The sequence below is a fragment of the Channa argus genome, chromosome 15, assembly GCF_033026475.1.
Source record: "Channa argus isolate prfri chromosome 15, Channa argus male v1.0, whole genome shotgun sequence".
Taxonomy (NCBI): domain Eukaryota; kingdom Metazoa; phylum Chordata; class Actinopteri; order Anabantiformes; family Channidae; genus Channa; species Channa argus.
Window position 1 is genome coordinate 10,850,568 of NC_090211.1, and position 25,948 is coordinate 10,876,515.

General features: G+C 39.9%; 2 protein-coding genes across 10 annotated transcripts; one reads left to right on the forward strand and one right to left on the reverse strand.

Moving 5' to 3' along the window:
* Nucleotides 1–119: 119 nt before the first annotated feature.
* LOC137099747 (dedicator of cytokinesis protein 7-like) lies at nucleotides 120–25,794 on the reverse strand. Of its 9 annotated transcripts, XR_010910804.1 has the most exons (51): nucleotides 25,602–25,788; nucleotides 23,692–23,779; nucleotides 22,550–22,731; nucleotides 22,277–22,345; nucleotides 21,997–22,123; nucleotides 21,328–21,540; nucleotides 20,641–20,726; nucleotides 20,390–20,456; nucleotides 19,995–20,144; nucleotides 19,816–19,896; nucleotides 19,431–19,587; nucleotides 19,153–19,283; nucleotides 18,278–18,371; nucleotides 18,010–18,172; nucleotides 15,050–15,167; nucleotides 14,356–14,426; nucleotides 14,118–14,256; nucleotides 13,893–13,994; nucleotides 13,718–13,804; nucleotides 13,087–13,318; nucleotides 12,256–12,420; nucleotides 11,972–12,144; nucleotides 11,127–11,228; nucleotides 10,661–10,747; nucleotides 10,188–10,283; nucleotides 9,892–10,032; nucleotides 9,530–9,643; nucleotides 9,261–9,431; nucleotides 8,891–9,030; nucleotides 8,587–8,756; nucleotides 8,330–8,481; nucleotides 7,833–8,015; nucleotides 7,443–7,569; nucleotides 7,246–7,330; nucleotides 6,975–7,071; nucleotides 6,735–6,869; nucleotides 6,483–6,635; nucleotides 6,222–6,380; nucleotides 6,038–6,138; nucleotides 5,756–5,948; nucleotides 5,462–5,605; nucleotides 5,206–5,337; nucleotides 5,074–5,088; nucleotides 4,179–4,304; nucleotides 4,001–4,090; nucleotides 3,677–3,913; nucleotides 3,431–3,574; nucleotides 3,173–3,279; nucleotides 2,909–3,082; nucleotides 557–1,530; nucleotides 120–462 (listed from the first exon to the last, which is right to left on the reverse strand). XR_010910804.1 is itself a non-coding variant. In XM_067476966.1 (50 exons), exons 1-50 carry the CDS (start codon nucleotides 25,649–25,651, stop codon nucleotides 1,500–1,502), a joined length of 6,348 nt encoding a protein of 2,115 aa, XP_067333067.1. In that variant the 5' UTR covers nucleotides 25,652–25,789; the 3' UTR covers nucleotides 120–1,499. The 9 variants fall into 9 exon arrangements, 8 of the variants coding, with proteins under 8 accessions (XP_067333067.1, XP_067333069.1, XP_067333068.1 ...); XM_067476966.1 differs by having other exon boundaries at nucleotides 120–1,530; nucleotides 11,972–12,141; nucleotides 25,602–25,789; XM_067476968.1 differs by having other exon boundaries at nucleotides 120–1,530; nucleotides 7,443–7,560; nucleotides 25,602–25,789.
* angptl8 (angiopoietin like 8) lies at nucleotides 15,834–17,979 on the forward strand. Its single transcript, XM_067476975.1, has 3 exons — nucleotides 15,834–16,411; nucleotides 16,908–17,057; nucleotides 17,263–17,979. The coding sequence occupies exons 1-3, from the start codon at nucleotides 16,106–16,108 to the stop codon at nucleotides 17,380–17,382; spliced, it is 576 nt and encodes a 191-aa protein (XP_067333076.1). The 5' UTR covers nucleotides 15,834–16,105; the 3' UTR covers nucleotides 17,383–17,979.
* Nucleotides 25,795–25,948: the final 154 nt, after the last annotated feature.

Consider the following 25,948-nt stretch of genomic DNA (forward strand, 5'->3'; position numbering starts at 1 on the left):
GTGATGAGAGCATGTATATCTTGGATCTGCAGCACCACAAACAAGAGTTGACCAGACGCTTAGAAAGAGAAATTTAATTGAGGGCAGTAAAAAAGACAATTTAAATAAATAAAAAAAAAATCTAATTATAAAAAAACTATTTCGCTATTGTCTTGTAAAATAACAAAAGAACAGATAGTAGTTACAGTGTTAATGTGTTGCAGTTTGTTTACAATAGTGCAATTTAGTAGATACAGTAGTTAGGAATGGCTACAATGAAAATCATTCTTCCACAAACAGGGTGGCAGACACATAAAAACATTTGCAGTGCTTTTTGACAGCAGTTCAAAACGCCATCTGCCTTAATCAACATAGACAAAATGTATCCAGTTATCGGACAGGCTGATCATAAATGTCTGAACATATTTAAGTGGGAGAAGACCTGGCTGGAGGCAGTGCTTCTGTGATAAACATCTGACGTGACTGCAGTGTAATAGAAGAGAATTTCACAGTAAAAAAAACAAAACAAATAAAAAAAACACATTTAAACATCAGTTCCTGCCTTTTAACCACACACATTAATGCTCTTCCTCCTAAACTTTTTGTACACCACCTTCCCTCCTGGGCGCAGACTGGACTGAGGACCGAACTTTGGCAGGATGATTCCACCCCTGGCCTTTAATAAAATCTCTAAAAGAATAATAAAGGAAAATCACCAATCTTATAACAAGAGATGTGCAGATAAATGTGACAGCTTGAGGAAGAAGGAATGTCAGTTATTTGGTCTGTTGATAACAAAAGACAACTCCCTGGAACTATTTAATAACTAGGTCTGGCAGTGAGTTTTACCAGTCATATCTTAGAAGAAAATCATTTACAAATTAATTAAGCTACAAGACAAACAGGCAACCTACAGCATTCTTCATAAGGAAACTCTACAAAAAGAACAAAGATTGATACATTCATGAGCAAACTCCCCAACGAATTTGACAGTGGAAGCTCTAGTCCTCTGAAAACTGAAATAAAATCAGTTAAAGCTAAAAGAGATTACTTTGGATTGTCAGGGAGGAGAAGGCTTTGGAAAGTGTCAGAGCCTTGCGCCAAATGATGATGTTTACAGTGCAGATTACCTTCCAGAAGAAACAATCCTATGGAGGTGTGAGAGTGGTGGTGGCGGGGGAAGAGGGTTTAACTGGGAGAGAGCTGACAAGCGCGCGCGTGTGTGTGTGTGTGTGTGTGTGTGTGTGTGTGTGTGTGTGTGTGTGTGTGTGTGTGTGTGTGTGTGTGTGTGTGTGTGTGTGTGTGGTGGCAGTAGTGAAGGAGATTATAGCATGACTGGGTGGCCGGTGGGGGGCTGGGTGTGTAAAACAACAAATTTGGGAGGGAACAAATGAGGGAGAGGATGGTACGAGTGACAGTTGGTTTGCAGTGGAGTGTGGGAAGGAAGGGGGACAGATGGGATGAGCTGGTGCTAATTTGTAGAGCTTGTAGTTCTGTGTCATTATCCAGTTTCCAGTGCCTCAACAGTCGACTCTGCGGAGACTGGATCTACTGTAGGAGAGAGAAAATCGAGAAAATAAAGAGTGTTTAAAGGGTTATGTTTTTTTCCTGTAAAGCGTATCCAAAAATATGAAACAACAGTATTATATTCTGCTACAGTTACATTTATTTCAGGGAAGTAAATGAGTTACTGTGAAACTTTGGCATCACACTAAACACCTACATGGCTTTGAAGGAGTATCTTCTTTCAAAGGCTAAGAACACTTTATTCAGCAGTTCACAGAGCAATGAAACAGAATTTTTAGTATTTTACTGTAAGTTTCTCTAAAGCAAAATCACCCTTTTTTCTAAACACATCATACATGTCAGAATACAATTGATGAAAACATGCAAATCTCTAAACTATACTGTATAGTAGAGTTAGACTGTTTCATCATTTCTGTGGTCAGGACTTTTTTTGGGGAAGGCTGAGAACGTGCACAGCTCGAAGACGAACTACAGCCAGTATCCCAAACCTGTGAAAACCCCATTGCCCCATTGCCCATTTTGAACACTAGTGTAAATGATTGTCTGTCTGTGTATGTCTCTGTGTTTGCCCTGAAATAGACTGGCGATACCTGTCAAGGGTGTAACCCACGTCTTACCTATTGATAACTGTGATAGGTGCCAAACCGACATTTTTAGATAGCAAAGATCAGTGTTAGAAAGTTGGAATAATGACTTTGGAATTTATTTATAAATTTATGGATTTGGATGAAACCATGTTAGGATAACGTATGAATCCACTCATGCTTCGCCCAGCGTTTCAAAGTAGAGAGTGCTGGTTATATTGTCATAATTTTAAAACCTAATTTTATGAAGTTGGTACCTTCAATAACTTTAATTTGGCCTGTTGGTTATTAATACATTTTCCCCCTGTGAGAAAAACTCATAAATATAACTTCTGTTTACTTTACATGGACATAAATTCTCACTTTTAACATGCTTTAAGATCTATTTTTCCCTCAGTACTACAGCATTGCTGTGGCAGGTGCTGTTGACTGTTGCTCTGCTTTTGATTATGAACCAGCAGTCCACTGAGCCTCACATGGAGAAACAGAGTTGATGCCAAAAGATGAAAACGGAAACATGTGGTTAAAGTTTCCGCAGTCTAACAGACTGAAATACTTTAGGAAAAGCACCAACTTTCCTCTGTTAATTAAGTTGTTTGAAGAAAGGTGAGTTTTTAATTCGGTGAAGTTTGAGTTTCACTGACAAAAAAAACAGAATATACATAGAGTATGTGACCTGGGGTACAACATAATCTGGTTTTAGGTTGCTTTTCTGTTGGTTTGATGAGAATGGAGAAGCAGCATGAGCTCATTTTGTGTGTCATTGTGAATGGGCATGTGTCTGTGTGTGTCTTTGTGTGTTTAAAGTCTCAGGTTACCGTTGTGTTTGTGTAGTCTGAGTTGTCAGGGTTCTGTATAGCTGGGGGATCTTGCGGTTAATCAGAGGACCCAGTGCTTCTTTCAGCTTATTATAGTTCCTCTCCAGCTCTCTGTGGTACTCTTTTTGATCTGGTCCAATCAGGGCTTTATTCTTCCTCAGGGCATCCTCACACCTGCACAAAAGAGCAGAAAAGGCACAGAGTTGGGATTTGTTTTTATTAGTTGCACAGCAGTCTGAGTCTTTCTGTGGAGTGTGTCATCACCTCTTAGTTAAGTCTTTAAAGCAGAGACGCAGTTTGTTGTGATGGCGAAAAAGCTTTGGGTCATCAGGAATGTCAGAAAGAAAGACCTGCGCCACTTCAAGGGGCCCCTGTGTGTGGGAGACACAGTTACATATCTGCTAAGGAATGTCTGTTATTGCTAAGTTGGCCCAGACTTTAAACCACATTCTGATGGAGTTAAATTTATAGCAGCATGCATATGGGTGCAAAGTATTCATTTGCTAGTATCTAAAAAGGTACCTGGTTTACAGTGGTCCCTACACAGCCCTGCAGCACCATCTGCAGCATCTTTGAGTCTGCAGGGTCTTGGTTTGTGGCAAAGGCGAGCTCCTGAGTCTTTTTTTGCATGTCCTCAATGGCCACCTCCATAGGTACAAGAATTATCTGGAGAACAACCGAATGAAAGGAAGTCATATGTTACAAATTTTGCAACGTATTAAATGGTATTTGACACTGAACAAAACCCCCTCCAGAACAGATGCCCACCTCCTCTTTGTTGATAACATTGATACGCGTCTTAATGTAAGGGAAAGCATGAGATGTCGTCAGGATGGTTTTGCGTTTGTACTGTTCGTGAAGGTCTCCGTGGGCCCGGCCGTCAAGTGTGAAGGGAGTGCAGTACATGAAGGTGCGCAGGTTGTAGTTCTTGTCAAAGTAAGTAATTCTTTCCTTCAACTCATATGTGTCAAAGAATGGCTCGACGTAGGTGATCTGCAGGTAGGCCTGGAACAAGTACAGTCATTAATACAATCAATCTTTTCTTAAGTTCTCTACTGGTACATTATTAGTCACTGATATACATGATGTTACCTTGTTGGGATCCAGTTTGCTTTTGTCAACTGGGTTAGAGTCCTTGATAATTTCAACCACATCATCCCCAAATCTCTCTGAATAAAACTCCTGTGAAAAAAGAAGATCTGTGTTTAGACTTGTGTTCCTAATTATTCGGTCATGCCATTGTTGTTAGTATCATGATGAGTTGACATGCCTCGAGTCTGTGGGAGATCTCAGCCAATTTGGTAATTGACGGCTCCTTGTAGACAAACTCTTGTTCATCCAGGTCTCCAAACCGACAGCCATAGAAACCCACCCGGAAGTAGGTTCCAAACATTCTCTGAACACTACAGACAGGATGAAAACATTAAATATTTAGAGATAGAGGAAGCTAAAATTCGTTCTGTATAGGACAAGACAAAAACTGAGATGTTTATTGAAAATAAACCTAAAACAAAGAGTTTGTGGACTCACTGTAAACATTTAATAAAGGATTTAACAAACTGTTTGTTTTTCCACAGCTAAAAATGTAAAGAAATAACTGTTCTCTTGCTACTGTAAAAAGGTGGCAAAATACACTCATTGGCCACTATTAGGTACACCTGTACACTCTACAATCCAATACAGCAGCTTACTTCTACAAGGTGGCCAAAACATTAGAAACTACCTCTTCTCATAAGGCACTCCAGTACAACTCCACTGACACCTTTTTGACAGTTTCAATTTACAACTGAGAAATTATAAAACTGTAGAAGTAGAATTAATGGCCGAGCTGCTGTATTGGACTGCATTAGATTGTACAAGTGTACATAAAAACATGGCCAGTGAGTGTATTTTGCAATAGAAAACTATTTTTCAAGGAAAGGCAACAATGTTTTTTCACAACACTAGGAGAATGGCAAAAAGGAATGGAAACTGTTTTGTAACAGTGGTGCAACTTTAATTAAGTCGAAGTGTGAAAGCAAGTTTTGTATTACTCACCATTCATACAGGAGAGGACAAGCAGGGTGGAAGAAAGAAAATATTAGTAAGCAAGTACAAAATACAAGGAATTGCTGAATAAGTTTGACCTTGAATGAGATATACTTAATGACAAATGAGCTTTTTACCTCCCAGCCTGAACTCTGAAAAAGTTGAGAAAATAAATTAACCACATAAATAGGAAATCAGGATAAAGTTCACAGTCTCATCACACAATTAGTACAGTAAAAAGCTTATGATTTTATAAGCTGCCAACTGACTTGGTTGTAGACTTTATTAAAGGCATCCTGCAGCTTCCCGTGAACAGTTGCCAGCTTTTTGAAGTCTCTGTTGGCTTCATGGATGGGCAGCAGAATCTTGTACACTTCATTTATGGCCTCATACATAGCTGCCTGGGGTTACAGCACAATGGAAAGTCAGTTCCACACATACCACTCTATCACATAACACTCCTTAGGCCATATCAACCTTATGTTAACATTCTGTCAAAGTGCGGTTGTAGAATGTAAGTTGTACCATATTAAAAGAGGCAGCTGCTTGCTCCAGGAGGCCCACCAAACCGGACTCACTGAAGTATTTCCCAGCACAAATGCCCTCCTCCTCTGGAGATAGGACGTCATCGGATACAGCAGACTCCTCCAATACATTGGTTGAAATATTCTAAGAGAAACAGAGAAGTTAGAAAGAAAGACAGACAGACAGAAATAAATAAATAAATAAATACATACATACATACATAAATATGTGTGTGTGTGTGTGTCTGGTTTGCTATTAGTAAATACATCGCAAATTTTTACAGTAAGAACTGACCTGAAATGTAACACAACCAATTGGCAGGTAGCGACAATCCTCCAGCATGTTCAGATACTCTGCCACCAGTGCAGCACTGTGGACAAGACAATGGGCAGCCTCAGCATGATTTCCTCTCTCAGAGTGCTTTCCTGCCATGTTCTGGAGCCACGTTAGACGCAGGTCTGGGGAGTTCTGGTAGCCCTTGGCAATTCTGAAGTTAGAAAAAGCATAACATATTCGATTTTAGTAATGGCACTATTATTTTTATTATATACATTTTTTAATGCTAGCCTCACTGACCTGTACATTAGGTCAATGAGCATCTCTGGATCCTGCTGATGTTCTTTCATCTTCACAGTGTCAGTAAGAATCATGTGCAGGTTGAACACCAAATCCTGGACCTGTTGTTTTAGAAGTACAACACAACACATAAGTCTAATCTATTGTGGCAGTGCCACATCTGGTTGCCGTAGTTTATATGTACCTGCTCTGGGAAAGGTGTGTCACGCAGCTCCACATCTTCCTCAGCATACGTCAGGATTGTCTTTAGTGACCGTCGAAGATGCTCCTCGTTAAAGTTTTGTGATGTTCCCACCAGTGAAGACAGTGACATAGTGACCTGCATTTTTACCCGTGCAAAGTTCTGGTTCAAGGACAGAAATACGAGAGATTGAGGGCTCACATCATCATTAGATTCCATTCAATTGTGTTGCAAATATCACTAGAAGACAGTATCTGAACTTACATTTCCAATCTCAAAGTTCTGTCTCATAAGCAGATAAAGAGAGGCAGAGGCATGACTTCTGACAGAGCCGACACTGCTGCTGCAGTGACGAAGGAGACGCAGACACAGGTCCGCACAAAGCTCAGTGTCCTCTTCAAACAGCATCTCTGGAAACTAACCGCAAAATCACACTTTACTACTTTGTATACATCTTCCAAACCAGCAGTGAACCTTAATGGTGATGTTTGGCACACTAGTACAAACTGTACTCACCTTGAAGACCAAAGCCCTCTGTGTAGTGAAGCAATGCTGCAAGAAGAGGGCACTCTGGTTGCCTGCCATGCTGTGGAGAAGCACTCTCAGCACCCCACCTAAAACACTTTCTTTCAGCTCTGATGCCACCACAGTCTGAAACAACACATTATACGTCTGGTGAATTCTAAACAAAGTTTGTGCAAACAGCTGTTTAAGTGTATGGCACTTAGTGTGTTCATGTTTTAACCCTTGTTTTACCTTGACTATAATCTCCAGTGTATCTAGTACTATCAGAGAGGCCTCAGTAGATAGGTTTCCATCCACAACAGACTCCTGCTCCACCTCAGTTTTGGTCCTTGTAGATGAGTTATAATGCAACAATCAGTATTATATATCAAATTTAATGACAACTCAAATACAGATGCAGTAGATAGTTTATATTTAAGCCTAGAAATACGTTTTATACTACCAGAGAAGAAGTTTCATACTGATTTAGTTGGCAATGATGCAATTTATTAGAAAGGCATACTTATCAACTCGATCTGTATTTTGTCTCCAGTGAGTGACATTCTTTCTCCACCGAACATTTTCATTGCTGCCGTAAGGACTCCTCTCTGGTAGTGAAAACAAATTACAGTTTCCATGAACACAGACAAATAAATACATCAAACAAGAACATCTACTGACCCACAAACATACATATTACTATGCTCTGAAGCTGCTTACCTCTGCAGCGGCGGACCATCTCCTGACGAGCACCAATGGTGCCTAGTATGGCCTCTTCCAGTCGAGCTTTCATGTCCTGAGACTTTTTAAAGGTCAAACTGTTGATTCTCTCTAAAGCCTTCTTCCCCTGCAATGGCCACCAAACATCACAGGGCAGGGGCAAATTAATAAATGTCAAACTAATAAAAGTCAACTGTAAATAATTAATAAGTGAGAGTGATATAATACAGTTAATTTGATAAAAAAAAAACAACGCAAACTGACAGATTTGCTGATTGAAAAATCAAAATTGATGATTCGTGCTGATCTGTTAAGGTGTCAACATTAGGCATTCCAAATATTCGTCATATTGGGTCTATAAGACAAAAGACTGTAAAAGTAGAGACTGACCTTGTATTCAAAGCAGGAGATACATAGATGCAGCAGATCCAGCAGGCGGTTGATTTGCAGTACAGACAAATCAGACACCCATTGCTCAAGGAGAGCTGCATCTGCATTCTTTAGAACCCACAGGAAACACACCAGCAGGGTCTTGCTGCATTCAGCAGACAGGGAGCTGGACTGGCGCCCAGCCTGGTAGAGACAAACATGCAAACTCAGTGCCAGTCTTAATATCTGCTTTTTGTACAAAATGGCTGTTTACAGAAAATGATAAAGTAAAGGAACAGAGAGCCATCTACAGGCTAAAAGAAGCAGTTTAACATCAGAAAAAAAGAACACAGGCAGAATGCAAATGATTTCTGAATGAGTGTTTGTATGGTGTTACAGAAAGGCCAGAGTGATCATCTGTCAAACTGAGGCAGCAGCCTCCCACACAGAGGCCAATCTCTGACCTGTCGGTCTGTAGGGCCCGGGGGAAAAGCCTGACTCCCGCTGCTATCACTCACCACTGTGGGCAGCGCAAATGGGTTGGCTTTGGCATGCGGCAAAGGGGAGCCAGCAATTGCCATGGCAACAGACTGACTGATAGTGTTGCTACTGTCTGGGTCAGCATCATCAACGTGGGCTGAGGCATGGCGGACCCGAGCAGGCGAGGAATCTACAAAGAAATAAGTACAGTATTTTCAGGTGAAATAATACTGGAAAAAAATACTTTGAGTGGGTGGATAACAATATTAGTGAATTGCATATATTTTTTGCTGACCAGAGAAGTCGTGTAGATGATGCAATGTCTCCATAACAATGGGAACGAGGGGTAGGTATAGCTGTGCAACATGGGCTCTGACTTGAGGATCACTGTAGCGAGGGTCTGCATCATGACTGCACAGCTGGGAGTGAACAGCACTAATAGCTTTCTTATGAAGGAAGAAAACCCTGTGGTTTAAAAAAACAAGAGTATGTTTGGCGCAGTTCCTGTGTACATGAGAACTTTATGTTAGATTCCAACTTTTATAATCCTGTGCGGATCAAACTCCCGCATCGCATATCTGCAAACAATAAAAACGTACCCTTCTCCTTCAGGATCAAGGATGAGAGACAGCTCAGTAAGCAGAAGACCTGACAAAAAGTGCTGCTGGCGAAAAGGGCCAGACAGTTCAAACATGGTAGCCACACCTTGGTCTTGCACCATAGTGGAAAATGCTGAACTCTACGAATATTAAGCAGAAGTGTAAAAATAATAAGAGGATAGTAACAGCAAATATTAATTTAAATGAATGGAATTCCTTTGTTGTACTTTAACTGATTATTTTGCTCAAAATGTCAAACAAAACAAAATAATCATGGAAATTATAACAAGAGATATTGTTTGCTTTTCAGACTAAAGTAGTGGGAGATAACAAGAGTAACTGAATTGGGTTTTCTAGCCTGATCCAGTACCTGTGAAGTGGTGGAGGACGTAGAAGGGGAAGGGGAGGCTGGAGGACTCAGAGTCGAGCAGGGCAGGTTGAGGATGACATAGTGCTCGTGGCTGCAGACAATACGTATGAAGTCCATCTTCAGTGCATTGAGAGAACTAGGGTTCTGTGATGTGTGGAGCTTGTTAGCAATCTGTTTAAAACACAGGTTTGTTTGAGTAATGCGCGTGGGAGCTTTGTTATGTAAAGTATTTGATATTAGGAGAAAACAGGGAGCTTGGCTTAAGGCACCTGTTTGTAGTAGGAGCGGATGAGGTTGAACACAAAGCCTCTGTCCATGAGAGATAGCAGGTCATTCAGGAAGAAGGCTAGACTGCTGTTTAACCTCTCCACAAGCTCCACATCCTGGCAGACAGAAAGGAAAAATATTCATAAAGAGACAAAGGAAGGAAATGCTAAACAAGGAGTGGTGAAAACATACAGTTTTTTCTTCAATGTTTTATGGGCATTGAAGAAAAACGAAACCAAATTTCTTGTAGCAAGCTTTCTGTCCTTTTCATTTAATGTTTATTACTAAGCTTGCTAAAATCAAATCGACTTTGTGATATACATTTCTTAAATTTCTTGAAGAGTAGCATTGTGGGGCTCATTACCTTGTGGTATCTGCTGGCAATGTCTGCACTGATGGCACATACAAGTGCAGCGATGTCATCGACAAAGCGGTCTGGGAAACGCTGACGCCTCGGAACTTCCAATTTGGAGGTCAGAAATAGGTGATGGGCCATGCTCTTTGTCTGTAATGGAGGACACTCCATTCATTTTTCCCCCTGGCATATATCACTTATTTGTAGTGCAATTTGTGTTTTGCAGCATAATGGTATATAGATTTAGACATTTGAGAAATTATGGTAAAATCATTGTTTCATTTCATTTAGAAAGGCATACTGACCATGAGCTGAAAGAAAAACCAGGCCTGCTGCAGTGCTGATTCCCTCACTGTGCTCGTGCTGACCACCCACTGTAATGCCAGCTCCTCGTGGAGCAGCTAGATGTAAACCAGTACAGACCCAGTTTGAGCTTACAATTTTAAAGGTCAAGATGAGCTTTTAAGATTAAAGTCAATAAAGTTTTCAATTGTTGTTTGATAAGTTTTTCAGATCCTTCTAAAGAAGGATAAACCATAAGTTAATTTTTTTTTTGAACATTTATATTTAACACACATGCAGACAAATCATTACCTCTGTCATAGAGTTAGTCATGACATGTTCAGTTATATCCAAAAAAAAATAAACTTTTAAGTAGGTTATGTATGATTTGAATGTTAATGATACTGAAAGTTGATGACTGTTAAGAGATAAAATGTGTTAGTTATGGTGAATGCCAGTTTGTTATACAGTTTGTTATAGTAGATGCCAGTTTTACCTTCTTAGTAATCTGTCTTGGGGGAACTGAAAACAAGGCCACGCTGTCCAAAAAGGCAGACATGCGATTGCAGCTGCGGTCGTTTGCCTGACATGGAGTGATGGTGAGGTGAACACAAAGAAACGAGGACAAAGTGGTGTGAAAAGAGATGAATGGAATTGGATGGGTGGCCAGAGACCAATAACTACAACCCTCTATAAAAATATGACATTCTCAAGGTAGAGACTGTGTTATTCCCAGCAAAAAAAGATATGGTTTGTGAAATGGTAGTGAGAAGGTGAAATGTAAATGGACAGACATGGTGTAGTCATGGATAAAAAGGTGAGACAGGTAAGCCACAGCAAGCAAAGTTAGATGCATCCCAGAAACAACCTCTGAGAAATGAGTTAGCAGTAGGCCAACGAGAGATGTCAGATCATTCATGATGGAGGCGGAGGTGTGAAGGTAAAGAGGAGGGATTTTGCACCTGCTTGAGCTCACAGCTCGAGTTGGGATTCCGGCGTAGCACAGATCTAGAGCCCCCAGGGGCATAAGCAGAGTTTACCCAGGAGTGGGAGCGGTCAATGCCCTGCCAGAAGCCACCGGAGACACACACACAAAAGACAGACACAAACACACACAGAGTGGCAAGAGGCAAGGGCACGGGGGGAGTAAAGGGTGGGGATAATTAACACATAAGATTATGTGACAAAAAAATGTAATAAACAAATATAAGGGATATGAGAAACGAAGCTAAAACCAGAAAATAAAGCAAGAGAGAGTGAAGAGTGAAAAATGAAAGGACAGCTGGAGGTACTGGTAGGAAACAGCAAAGCATAATTGCTTCTTTGATCAGAATCATTAAATGTTGGCACAGTGTTCTCAGTCTTCCTCACATTACTGAATGTGCTGTGAAGACAGGCATGACAAGAGAAAGTAGAAAAATCACAACACATTAACAGACTAATATTGGATGAACACAATATGCGATGTCAAATACAAAGAAACGGACTTATTGCTGTTTCTTGACTATCTAATAGGAAAACCAACTAGGTTTAGTTGGGGGATTACCAAACATTGGGTGTCATTACTTAACCACAAAACCTTTCAAATGTCAAACAAAATAAAAAATAAAATCTTGCAAATTAAACACATTAAGCAACAAATCAAAATTATAAATTCAACTAAAGCAGACAACTACATTGTTTCTTACATAACATGAAATGACCAAGAAATTTACAGCATTGAATTTCTTATATGACCTTCAAAGATCTAAAAACATTTATCATGCAAACTAACAAAAGCTCCAGTAAATACAACTAATTTTCAAACCTTGCTCCCCATGATCCTTTGCACCTCTTCATCGGGAGAAACCGGAGTACTGGCCAAGTCGGGGTTGGAGTTGCTGATACTTTTGGAACGAGAGAGGTGCAGGCTGCTTGGACGGGCCGTTGCTCTGGATAAGGTGGCATATTGCATAGGCATCTCATAGGACTGAGTGCCTGCTGCATGCAGATGTTGGAAAAATCAACATACATACATCCAATCCAATATTCAAGTGGTCCACTAAAGATATTGTTTACTGTTTACCAGGCACATGTTGACATGTTCCTCACCTGCTATGGGAATTGTAGGCTCGGCAGTGGGCAGGCGGAAGCAGTAGTGGATGTAGGATGCTAGCAGGTTGTTGCGGCCATGCTGGTCCTGGTTTCCCTCAAGGTTCTTATGAATCTGGTTAACTAACAAAGCCATGGCTTCGAAGGCAGCACGGCCCAGGTTCACTGTAGAGTAAGCATGATAAGAATTTGATGTAGAAATTCTAACAATTGTCACATGCAGACATATAAAGTAATTTTAAACAAGGATTAGTGTTACAGAATGTGTGTAATGCTTGGCCAAAACAAAACCTCATCGCAATTTGACATATGTAGTGAAACACTGTTCTGTAGTTATAACTGGCATCAATGTGCTTTCACATAGTTATGTTGAACGTACTAATTTTATTTATATAAAAATAAAAACTAAACATTATGAGAAGGCAGTGGCTTGGTTGGGAGAGTGGCCGCCTACCAACAATAGGGTCAGAGGTTTATGCCCTGCTTTTCCCGACCACATGTCGACGTGTCCCTGGGAAAGACATTGAACCAACAGCCCACCCCCATTCCCAGCCACAAAGTGCCAGTAGACATTGGGGAGGGTTGTGTCCAGCGTAAAAACTGTGGCAAATCAACATGCCGACAAATAATTGGCTGTGTCAACCCTGAACTCACGGGATAAGCCAAAAGGACTAAATTAATTAATTCATTAATTAATTGTTATTTTTCTCCAGTCTTCAAGGACAACAAATATGATACAAAAGATCATCGTGACAATAATCTTAATCACATTAACTGGTCAAAATCTGCATTTTAGCCTTATTCTAAGAAACGCAGTGAAATTTCTCTTACCAATTTGGCCTGCAATGACTGGTGGGTAGACAATGAGCTGTATGAGTTTGCTGAGCAGCTGGTGCAGGAACCTGATACAGGTATCAAGCAGAGCCAATCTCAGCGCAGCCATGCTGGCCTTCAGTTCCCCTTCCATGTTGGCCTCTGTTATGATTACGTCCTTCAGGCGGAAGGGAAATGAGTACTCCTCCAGAACATACACTAGAGTGAAGAACTTATCCAGGTGTGGGTCCTAAAGATATAACCAACATGGATACAAAGCACAGACACAGAAGTATGTAAACTTTCATTTGGCTGTAGAGTTTTTATATCAGGAGACTTCTGAGACAGGATCCATACAATTACATGCACAAATTGCTCACAGTACTCATACTATATGCAAGTCTACAGAACTGGAATAAATTTTTTGCATGGTGCAAATATAAAAATATTATTACTAATATTGTCTGTATATCCAACATCTGTGATGTAATCCACATTTTAGTTTTCTTTTAATAGAGGAACTACGAGAATGTGTCAATCCCCTCCCAGTAGTACTAGCCTGATTCCAGAGGGCCTATAAAGATGGGAGCAAATGAGGAATTTCAACATTTTTATATACAGATTTATATATATATAAAAAAAAAAATACCTGAGTGTGAACTGATGAGACCGCTGTCACCTCAACATTGAACACTCCCTTGTGATTGTCCACCCACTTCATGCCTGGGAGCTGAACCTGCCGTAATGTTACATTCAACTCATTTAACACTATCTGATACCAAAAAGGACTAAGCAGTGGAAGGCAAACTGATAAAAACACTCACGTCAGGGGTGAGTACAGAGTAGCTAGGTGGAGGCTTTTCCACAGAGACGGGCAGACTAAAAGAGCCAGTGCGTAGTCTGCCATGCTGCATCAGAGGGATCCACTGCAGGCAGAAAAGAGACACATGCAATCTCTTACTGATGGCAAGACAACAGAAAGTGTTATCAAACAAGTGAGTGTGTGGGTGGAAGCAATAAACATAGGGCAGCGGAAGGAGTGTACGCACAGTGTAGCCCACAGGGGTCTCCAGAGGAGTATTCTGTTTGGGCTGGCAGCTGATGTGGTAGAAGGTGAACAGCAGATGGTGGTTGTCTGTCAGATTGGCAGGAATCTTCATCTTCATCTCCTCATAGAATTCTGGAGACCTTCCGGGCAAGAGTTAAACAAAATGTTTATGAGCACACAGTGAAATGAAACAAGTTGGAAAGACGCCAGTAGAGGCTCAGCAGGTGATTGGGCCTTACTTGTTGTGGTAGATGACAGGAGTGTACGCCTCCTTCATGAACTCAGCACAACTCGACTTTCCAAATATGACCTGGTTAAATAAACAGTATAAACATAATTATGATAGCATCATCGTCACCACTGTTATCTTGTTAATTTTTTTTTTTTTTTATCTGTAAAAATGTAAACTGCATGCATTTAACAGTGACCATCCAAAGTTTATAGGGGGTGAGTGACAAATTAATTATACATCTGGGTGAAGCATTTCTTGAGGAAAGTAGCAGTAGTAGTTATAATATTAATATCAATAATGCATAAAAAAGCTCAGATGCTCATGTAGGGTGCCCCTCAGTTGAGGGTTCAGCCTAGGGTTGCAATGCTGCACTTTTAATACAGTGAACTACAATAGTATAATTGAGATGATACCGTAAAAGTGTGTATGATGTTCTAAAGATCACAATCCAGGAGAATGGACCTGATTTTTTTTTTTTAAATGTCTAGGGTACATTACCTTTTTGATACAAACAAAAAATTATTTTGACACAAAGAATTTACTGTTAGATTTGTCTGAACACTGCTGCTTTGAAAACATTCCCTCTTCCAAGAAAGCACCATATAGTATTTCACTGCTTCCAGCTGTTGTTTGTGACTGGAATTACATTATCCTGAGAACACTGCAGCCATGTCACTCGATTCTCCTTGACTGTGACTCACCGGCAAAGCTTGACTGGGGTCCTCTCCTGCCATGAACTGTACTTTCACAGCAATGTTCCTCACTGAGCCCTGACGACTGCTGAAATTCAGACTTTGTGGGTAAACATAGAGCAGATTCCTGAAAAGAAAATAAGACAAAAATGAATGTTAAATCAGAAGTAAAGCACAAGTACATATTTCCTCTAGGCATATTTGATTATGACTGTCCTTATATAATGTATTAAATTAAATTTACAGTAAGGTTAATGATAACACAAAAGAGATATGACAATGACTGAATAAAGACTACAAAAAGTGAATAAAGAATACAAAGCCACAGAGGTATTAATGAAATATAGTTTGCTGGTCAATGTTTAAATCCCTGTTTTTTTCTTGTTAACAGTTAACAGTTAACAGTTGTCAACAATATTACACATCATTCTACATTCACCACTACTGACCACCTACAAAAACATGTAATACTCCGATTCTGAGAAAAAAAAATAAATAAAAGTTGTGTGTCTGCAAATGGGAAGACTGTGACCCAGTATCAGATAAGCTTGGTGAGAGTCACCTTAACTCCTCTCCAAGTCAAATATTAGAGGTAACATTTGTTCATATTTTGAAATAGCTGATTTAATTACTCTTCATAAGGCAAGTAACATTTACGGTACCTTTTGAGATACTGCTTTTAGCAAAGCATATATTTTCTATAACAAGCTACCCAACAAGTGTTCTGCATACTTTGCCATTCATGTTTGTGACCTACATTACTTAATATGTCTAAAGTAGCTCAGGGGTTAAACTTCAAGGTAAGGTCACTGAGACTAAGGCCAGACACAAACCCTGTGATCGAACCACTGCTGAGCTAATGTTTTACCCATGGTATTGCACGTACACATCTAATATAAGGCACACTGACCACCCTACAAAGTCATCATCTAGGGAATATTCTGATGATGCTACTTTCTGCAGAGCTCACATTATATATCAAGCAAACTTTGGACTGCCTTAACTGATGGACAAGTAATCACAAACTTTTAGAACAACTGCTTGTAAGTGACAGGTAATATCAAGATGATCTGGGGCATGTGCCTGATTTTTGTGGCTGGGGGTCTCAGATTTGTACATGCTGGCCTGATCAAGAACACTGGCGAGATAGAGGATAAGACTGCACCACAGGAAGAAGTCAACGTGCTCATGTTTGGTGTCATACAGTTCAGTGAATCCCTTAACTATGTTTATGAAACCACTGAAGCAAAGATAGCAAAAATCGGCCAGGCTTTGAAGAACCATGAGGGGACTCTTCAAAAGCTGGGGAAGCAAACAGAGCAGGCTGCTGAGGTGGAAAAACAGATTAAAGAAGTGATAGAGCTGCTGCAGGTAAGAAAACACAAAAATATGTAAACAACCCATTTTCACCATGCACTGTTGGTTGGTTTGTGGTTGTGGTTGTGGTTGTGTTTTTACAGGAACCACTGCGAATTATAAGCACACTGCATATCTAAAGTATGTCAAGTATCTAATGTCCTCATTAAATGCAACTTCACCAGACATAACAAAGCAGCTCTTTAGTTATTAAAATTAGATAAACCTCTGTTTATTCTAATGTTTATTCTATGTCTGCTGTAAAAACCAGCAAGTTCCTTTTTGATGCTTGGGTCCCCATCTTTGAGGGTTGCAATAACATTTATAAACCACTTGATGTCAGTGTACTTTCTTTGTTTCAAAGCCCAAGCAAAAATAGAAAGAAGGCACGCCTCATCAGCTCTTCGCTAGTAAGGATAAATTAAACTCTTAGTATCCAAGTAAAGCTACAAGCTGCACTAAGATCTTCGGTGCAATAAGAGGATAATCTGTGTGGCTGCTCTTTTGACAGGCCCAGATGGTCAAGCAACAGGCTCAAACCAAGATGACGAAAGACTGGCTGGCCAGAATGGAGGAGGAAGAGATTGAGCTGAAGACGAAGGTGAAGAGGTTGGAGGTGTATCTCAACAACTCAACCCCCACTAGCATTAAAGAGTTGCAGGTAACAGAAACATGAAATTCCCCTTGTAGTTACAACTTAAAAATAGAAAAGAAAAGAAGCAGCTCTTCCTTTAGTTTATCTTACCCCGGCCAACATTCACCTTTGGTTAATGCAAAAGCAATAGGCAACTTTCCATAAATCAATAGCAAATACAGTCATTGACATACTGTAATTCAGTTACTTATAACTTGTTTCCTGTTTGTAGGCAAGAGCCGAGGAACACTCCAACATCCTGAAAGGTTTAGAGCATTTAACTCATTTCCAAAAAGAAAATATTGAGACTCAGAATAAGCAGCTCTCAAAACTACAAAAGATAGTAAATTAGCTTAACAAATCTGATTGTTTAAACTTTTTAAGGAGTTTGTTTCATTAAAGTTACAGTTTTGTTTCTTTCTTCTGAAGTGAAGCTATGACATAGTTGTGTAAGGATCACCACTTAGGTCTCCCAGCCTTTACAGCTCTCAATGATAGAATTCACCCAGATCACAACTCTGTATCACCGCTGCACTCCCTTTAATGTCTGCTATAGATATTCTGTATGGTAAGAAATTATTTTTTGAATAACCACAAGACTGATGGGGCTATTTCTAATCTAATATTTCTAATGTACGTTGTTTTTTAAGAGCCATTCAAAAAAAGTTGTTAAATTATTAGATTTTCTTTTACCAAACCATCTATTTACCTGTACTGAATAACGATAAATGAATAACGTGTTTTTGTATTTACATATTTTACAAAATATGGATATCAATTAAAATGTGTCTTATTTTAAGATTTTTTTTTCATCTTTGAATAAAACTACACTCTATACTGAAGGCAGTTGAAAACTGTGGCTCTGTCACTAATTTAATAATCCAGTGCCATGTACACAGTGCTGGGGTGTTCTATGTCAACTCCCTCTGTGTGTGTGTGTGTCTGTGTGTGTGTGTGTCCTTGATAAGTGAACGCTCACCTATAGGTGGTGTGTGGCGTGTATACATAGCGAGCAGGGAACTCCAGAACTTCTTTGGTTGGGCGAACACGCAGGTCAGGATATGGCTTCACATGAAGCAGTTCCGGTGACAGACAGTAATGAGGCGAGTCTGGAGCTGGAGAGATGTCAATCTTCAGCTGGGCTGAAACACGAAATAAGAAATATTACAAAAACATCCATAAACCTTTGTGGATGAATTCAGACATATCACATAAATATCTTGATTATATTTGCAGGTCCTGCTCACCAGTGACCGGTCTTAATCGCCGCAGAACAGACGACGGTCTGCGCATGTCTGCCAAAAACTTGTAGAGGTCTTCATCACTCAGTCTATCTCCCTCCTTTATAAACATAAACGGAAGAGCAAAATTTGTATTACGATTATGCAAATCTTGTTATATAAAAAAAACAACCATAACTACAACATAGTCAGAATATTAACAGACCCAGCGCATTTTTCTTTGCAGAAAGTGCAGTTAATGATCTGTAGTTTCACAATAAATCTATTTTATCATAAAAAAGTTGCCCTTGTTAAAAACCACATTAAAATATTGCCTGACTTTGACTCTTCTCTCTTATGTAGATAGTTTCATGATTACTAGTTTTATCCCATTTTTCTTCCAAATGGAGCTGGGTGGTCCACAGACCACAGGTTCAGTGGTTTAAATCCTGTCCCTCCTGAATATGTGTTGCTCCCACAAATTGCTCCCAATGAGTCCGGTGAGCACCTCGGTGTGTAAGGGTGTGTGAATGGGTGAGTGAGAATCAACACTGTAAAGGGCTTTGGCTAAAAGCACTATATAAGCAGAGCATTTATCATTTATAGAAATCCATCCTTAGTTAATATTGGATTGTATTTGTGGAGGGGTGGTTTAGTACAACTTTATTCAGAAAGTAGATTTAGTGCTTAAGTACTATTGATTTCTCAAAACTAAACTAAATCCATTTAGTTGTCAAATTGTCATTACAGATAAAACTGAGTATACGGATAATAGTCAGTTTTAGCTATAAAACCAATGTAATTTGGTCACTTTCTGGTACAAATCATAATCACTACACCTGAATTATACAAATATTGAGTTAAATAGTTAAGTTACATTAACAGCTAAGTCAGACTCTGACCTGTTTGAAGAAGTTGGTGACAGTAAGTGTTGCTGGACGGAAAGTGGCAAAGTTACACATGTCATCTCCAACACTCATTCGCTCAAATCCTTTCTTCTTTCTCTCGTTCCATGTTCCAAGACCTTTTCGCTCTTTGTGTGTCACAAAGACAAATCAAACAAAACAACAACCAATATAATGTTAGGGGGGCATAGGACTTTGGTCACAGTAAAATGTTGAATCTTGCTTGTCTTCACATTTTTGTATTAAACTACAGATTAGTTTAGACTCAACAGTACCAGAGTCAGAGTCTGGATCTGACCGATCTAGACCTCCCACACTGCTGACTATGTTGAGAAGGTGAATGGCTGTCCAGGCAAAAGGCATGTGAAAACGGCCGAGACGACTGCATGACTGCTCTGCCTGCAGACGCAGCTTCTCCAGCTTCTCCTTGTGCTAAAGTGGGACAAAGGTAGACATGATGAAACAAAATCAAAAGATACAGATATGCCCAAAATATCTGTAATAACCAACAGAGTTGACCTGGCAGAGATGATGGTAAATATTGCAGCTACCCAGACAAAATTGAGTAATGCTTGTGATTAGACAGTAAAAGGGTCCCATGTGTCTGCTGGCTGTCAGGCCTAAGTATTGCAACAGTTAAAAACATTATTGGCCTATTACCTTGGTTGAATCCGACTCCTTCATGACCATGTAGGGTTCACAGCACTCTCCAATGTCTCCTTGTTGAAGGACTTTCTCAAGCTGATTTAAGAGTATATGAACATGATTAAAATATTCAAGTTAGCTATCATGTATGTGAACGTCAGATTATTATGTGAACCCCAGGGGATTTTTAGTACCTTAATCACCAAGAAGATATCAGCAGAAGGGTACGTAATGGAGAAAATGGCAGAACGGGCCAGTGTGGATATAGCTATGTGAGGTGTGTGGGGTTTGAGTAGCCCTTTCATCTGCTCAGAGTTTAGGTCGAAGTAAAAGTTCTCAGAGATCTGTTGGAGAGAAGATTGAAACAAGCAGGAAGGAAAAATGATCATGGAAATACAAATAAAGGGATTTTAATTCAGTTTTGACTCAGTGATCTAAGCCACAAGACCACTCAGACCTTTCTGAGACACGGGAAATTCAATTAGTCAAGCATGAGCTCAGCATTACGTAAGTGTTTTACAAAGTGAAAGTCATCCAAAGAATACTCGTAGCAAATATTAATATGATCTACATGAAGAAAAGAAAATACCTTTTTCTTTTCTTTGACATCGTAAAGGGCAAGTGTTCCAAATATTGGCTCAATTTCTATTTCAAACCTGAAAAATATACAAAACATGTAGTTGTTGTCACATATGTAGTGCATCATGGCTATTTCTAGTAATGAATTTTAATTGTGAAGCACTTTGGTCAGTCTTTACTGTTTTTATTAATAAAGTTGGCTTGGCTTGAATCAGAGCGTGAAGACTAAAAGTGCAGAGGTGATGTTTTACATGTACTCACTTCAGAGACAGACACTTAACCATGATCCTCTGGCCACAATGTTCCTTGGGCACTTCGGGAACAGAACACCTCTCTACTGCTTCATCCTTCCAAAAGACAAGAAACCCATTCAAAACAGACATGTATAACATTTACACAGATGTCATGGCAACATATCAGCAGAGACAGTGATAGAGTGTACAGATATATCGAAAGAAGGATGGAGTGAGTCAGAACATTCAGAAAAGAAGAACAAACAGTTCTCTGGAATCGGCATGGACATTTATTTTGTGGGAAAATTCAATAATGCTGCTCTAAGATCAACAAATGGCAAGTACATATACTAACATTTCTGCTCATGTTCTGCTAAGAGCTTCAAGTAGTGAAGTCCAGAGATTACACTGTAATTAATGTGTTTTTCTTTTTAAAACAGTTTCACATAAAACACACCACTACTTTTGTACTGGACATTCCCTAATAAAAACATACTTGCCCCATATGCCCATTGTTAAAGGCTTACTATGCTCCCAGGAACCTGCCTAAAAAAGGAGTTAGTTACCAGATCACAGTTTAGACAGTCACTACATTAAAATGTGTTCTTTACTGTGGAATGTAATGTGGCACTACTTATTAGCATTTCTATTGAGTCTGTACTAAGCCAAAATGCAGTGGAAAATGACTGAATGATAAAGCTGGTTTAACACAAACCTCATCTGGGGGAGGGTAGAGTCCCAGCAGGTCGCTGTGGCGCCCCTGAAGGCGGGCCTCGGTATTGTGGCGGTCCATGTCCTCTGCAGCTGTACGTTCCAGCACAGACGGCAAGAGAGCGTCTGGGGAGGAGTTCTTCAGGTCAAAGATGCTGGAGGCCCAGCTGCCTCGAGGGGTCTCATCAAGGCTAACCGACTGCCGCTTTGCATCATCCTGAAGTGATATGGAAGAGTGAGATCATGTGTTATTTATTCTTACATGCAAAGATGTTACCTTTTAAGTGCTTGCTACAGAGGTTTATGAAATATGAGAATAGTAGGCAATGGATCTCATTATCATATTACTACTATCCATTTACTATGACTCATATGTAGAATTTGGATAATATGGATAATGGACGAGGTATATTGATTTGTCCTTTACTCATTCTTGTCGTGATCAACTGGAAGACTAGAATGTACTCATAACAACAGCTTACACTGCCTTCCCTATCATAAAGACACACCTGCATTATTGGGTTGTTGCTGTTCCCATCTCTTTGTTTGGATGTTAAATGATAGAAGATTCAGGAGCAGCAGATCAATCTATTTTGTTTAATGAACATAAAATGATTGAATGTTCTCTGAGTGTTTAAGATAAGGTATTTTTCAAAACATCACCACCAGCTACCTGATCATCCTGGCGCTCGGCAGCAGCAGCCTCATCCAGTTCAAAGGTCTGTTTGACTAGCCCTCGCTGGCGCTCTCTCTGTCTCTCAGAGTTGTGAGGCGTGTATGTGGTGCTGAAGTGCTGATATCTTCAGGAATAAAGAAGAAGGTTTTCTAAGTCATAATGTAACTATCAATCACATAAAATCTGAACAGGGAAAAGTAGTGCACATCATTAAACAATAGATGAAACATACGTACTGAAGGTTAATTCAGTTGGTGCTACAACTGACAGCACTTACTTTCTTTGAATGATGAGCCAGTCATCTGTGTAGACTGCCAAGGCATCCCTCACTCTGGAATCCAGAGAGCTACATAGAAAAACACATTAATAACTTAGCAAAGCACGCTTTTAGTTCACACATGACAGAGGAAGGCTTTGTTCCTATCTCTACTGGAGTGGTTCCTTTATAAGAGTGAAGTAAATCTTGTGCATGTGCAAAGGTGTAAAGACCGTAGAGGGATTTGTTTGTAACTGTATAAAGTGTATGCTGGCTATTAGCAGCTGGACTTACTCTTCCTCCTCTTCAGGCAGTGGCGGCTCCAGTGTTGGGCAATCTTTGACCTGCTGGTGAAGTTCCAGGTCATCCTGGGGAAACTCCATTAGCTGTCTGAGGGGACCAGGCTCCACCCCAGGAGCGTGACTGCTCACATAATCTTCAAAGTCCACAGGCTCAACCACCTCAGTCAGAGGCAACTGTAAATCAACATTAAATCAACTAAGGCATGAAATGACCATAATGACGAACCTAATCTGATCACCGCAGGATGCAGAAGAGAGGAAACAGTATGACATTAGAATAAACCCATATGCAATTTGTAAACTTTCAAGCAGGATAGAAAACACAAACAATGATTCAAATAAAATGGAAAAGTAGATATGTAGAAATTAGACATTTTTATTTAATAACCTTGTAAATATGTAGAAAGATGATAATTAATGTAAAGCAATTTTCACTTTGCACTTTCAAAAACCGTAATTAATGAACAACTTAGTGTAAGATCACAAGGCCCTAAAGATAAGATTAGTTTTGCTTTCCAATGGTGTTTTCAGTTCAGATTTTGTTTTCAATTTTCAGTTCTCTGTTTTTCACTGACCTTCTTTTGTTTGAGTTATAGGCTAAACAGAATCTACTACCACCACTACTGCTAACAGTAAAACAGCTAAAGCATTTAAATGAATTGTAGTTTAATAAAGAACCCCCTCAACATGAAATTAAATCAAATTGTAGTTCATCTTTATTGACCTGAAATTAGTAAACAGTCCCACAACCGATGTCTGTTCGTGTAGTATTTGAAAATGTGTTGAATATTGTCATTCTTGTTACTTGAACAGGGAAAACAGACATTTCTCAAAACATAGCATCTTATACTATAAATATCCCTTGTTCTATTGTGGGTAAGTATCCATGCAGAAACTTTGCAAGGCTGTCCAACAACAAGGTTGAGTGTGAACAGTTATATCATGTTACCAAACCACCTCCCTTCTCGCCTTTTGTGAACACTAATTAAAATTACACCCACGTGCTTTCCTTAACCTGAGTTCTATACTTATACCTAATTCACAGCATTACACCAATGTGCTTTTGACTTCACTAATTGAAGCTTCAAAACTACTGGCTTGAAACTTCTGCAGATTAAACACAGGGTGACTCACAGGGTGGTGCACGCCTCCTCGTTTCTTGCACAGTTGAGGAGAACCATACTCCCTGGATACTTGTTTTCTGACCTCTGCAGCAACCGTCCTGGGAGAGATAAAAAAAAGAAGTTGCCTAACACAGAACAACAAGAAAAAATGACAATCCTATTCAGACGTGTGATGTTCGGAACAAATAAAAACATAATGTCTTATTAGATGTGTAGCTGCATATATCTGCTATCAACGTAACGTTTGTCTACTAAAGTACAAATCCCTGAATTAAAATTGCTCATTTAATTTCTTTTAAGATTCTGCATTACAAAACTATTAAAAACAACAACTCCAGCTGTCCTTGGCTCAAACTCTAGGTTTTCATGAACTATATGATCTGACAAAGCTTCCTCCTATCACACAGTTTTCAGCTTTTTGTACCAGGAATGATGCTGAAAGCCAGCTGCTGTTCTGAATAGGGACCAGAGCAGATCTCACAGAAAGGTGGTGAGCTGGCACCAGGGACCAGGCACAGAGCCAGATCTCTATCCCTGGCCTTTATGAAGCAATGGCAAATGGGAGGCTTAAAGAGAGACAAAGCAGGGAAAAAAATCCTCTCACAGAGACAGTAAGCAGCTGCTCCTCTTTCTCTCATATACACAGCTCCAGAAAATAAACATTTCCCAAACCATGGGCCTCATAATTGCATATCTAAAGTTTACACCTAAATTTTATCAATACACAAGGGCTGCATCACCCCTGCAGCTAAGCTTTTGATGACTTAACCTTTGAAAGTATCTTGTTTTTGCATGTTTAACCATGTCTGCATGTCTGTATGCTTCCACTTAAAGCAGGAAAAAGGAAAGCTATCGACTGCAAGGGCAATAACCAGAACACCACTTCCCACCCTTTCCTGCATCCGGCACTAAACAATGGTCTTGGTTCCACTTAAGAGAGGAAAGACAGGACTTGGGGAATGCAGTGAGAAACTGCATCGACTAAGGTAATATCTCAATGGGATATTTTATTGATGACGAACAGGCATGTAAACAAAGCAGCTAGCTACTACCAGTGAAACACATAATTAAATATAAAACAAGTCCACTTTGTGATTAGGCCTGATCCAAGTTGATAACAGCCACAGTCCATACATGATTTCCTGACAACAAATTTACTTGTCGGGATAAGATGATTTAATTAAACAAGAATAGCACTGCCATGGACAAAGTAAAGGTCTGAAAGCTTAATTTGCAATAATAAAAAAAAATAACGGCAGCAAACAGGAAGGCACTGCATGTACTGCATTAAACTTCCACTGTTAAATCAAGTTACTCTTCCAAGTGACTGATATGACAGATGTGATATGGCTTAAGGATTCGCCTTAGTCTTGGATGTGTTTCGCATTGCAAAACTACCACATTTCCAGTACATGCAGTAGTACTATAACGTTGTCTCAGCATGGATTGGGGAAAACCAGTTTACAACATGTGGAAACAGGTTGAAGTGAGGCGTTCACACGACGATCGCACCAAGAACCAAACATCTGAATGTTACTGTCACTTGGCACCGTTTTATAACACTAACGGATTTTCCTTGGTAGTGCTGTGACGGGCAAACTACGTATCTCAGCCACTGGATTAGCCACCAGCTTATTATCCTTAAGTAAGTTAGCTCAATCATTGCTGATGACAACGCTTCTGCCCTTGCGTCGCTGCTTAGATAGACAATAAACTCTTTACTGGTAATGAACCACCGTTTCAATAAACTTTTATTGATGCTCACTAAGTTCAGGCACAACTGTGTTTACACAAGCCGGTTTAGTGTTCGTGATACTTTAAGTCACAATTCCTAGCATACAGGCTATCTGTAGCGAGTCCAGCAGGTCAGTCAGCGACACATCTGTAGCTGTTGAACAATAACTTCAGACTAAAGCTCACCGGTTGATTTTATGAGCAAACGCCCTCCTTTCGCTCGCTGTGGATGTCATTTCATGTCCCCATCTAAAAACACTCTTCGAAGTCAAATTGAAACTATTCAGCTCCTCTTGTGCTTTGACTCTCCGTCCTGTCTTGTCTTGGGATGCGGACTCAGACCGCTTCCTTATCCACGCTGGGACCGGGCAGGGATCCCTCCTTGTTCCTCCTAGTGGCTGGGAGCTGATCCGCGGCCATTGGTGTCAAAACAAGCGCGATACACGGGCAACATCCGTTGACACTTCAAAATAAAGTACGGTTCCTTGTTATAACAACTAGTTAATTAAGTCATACACAACATCATAAATTAG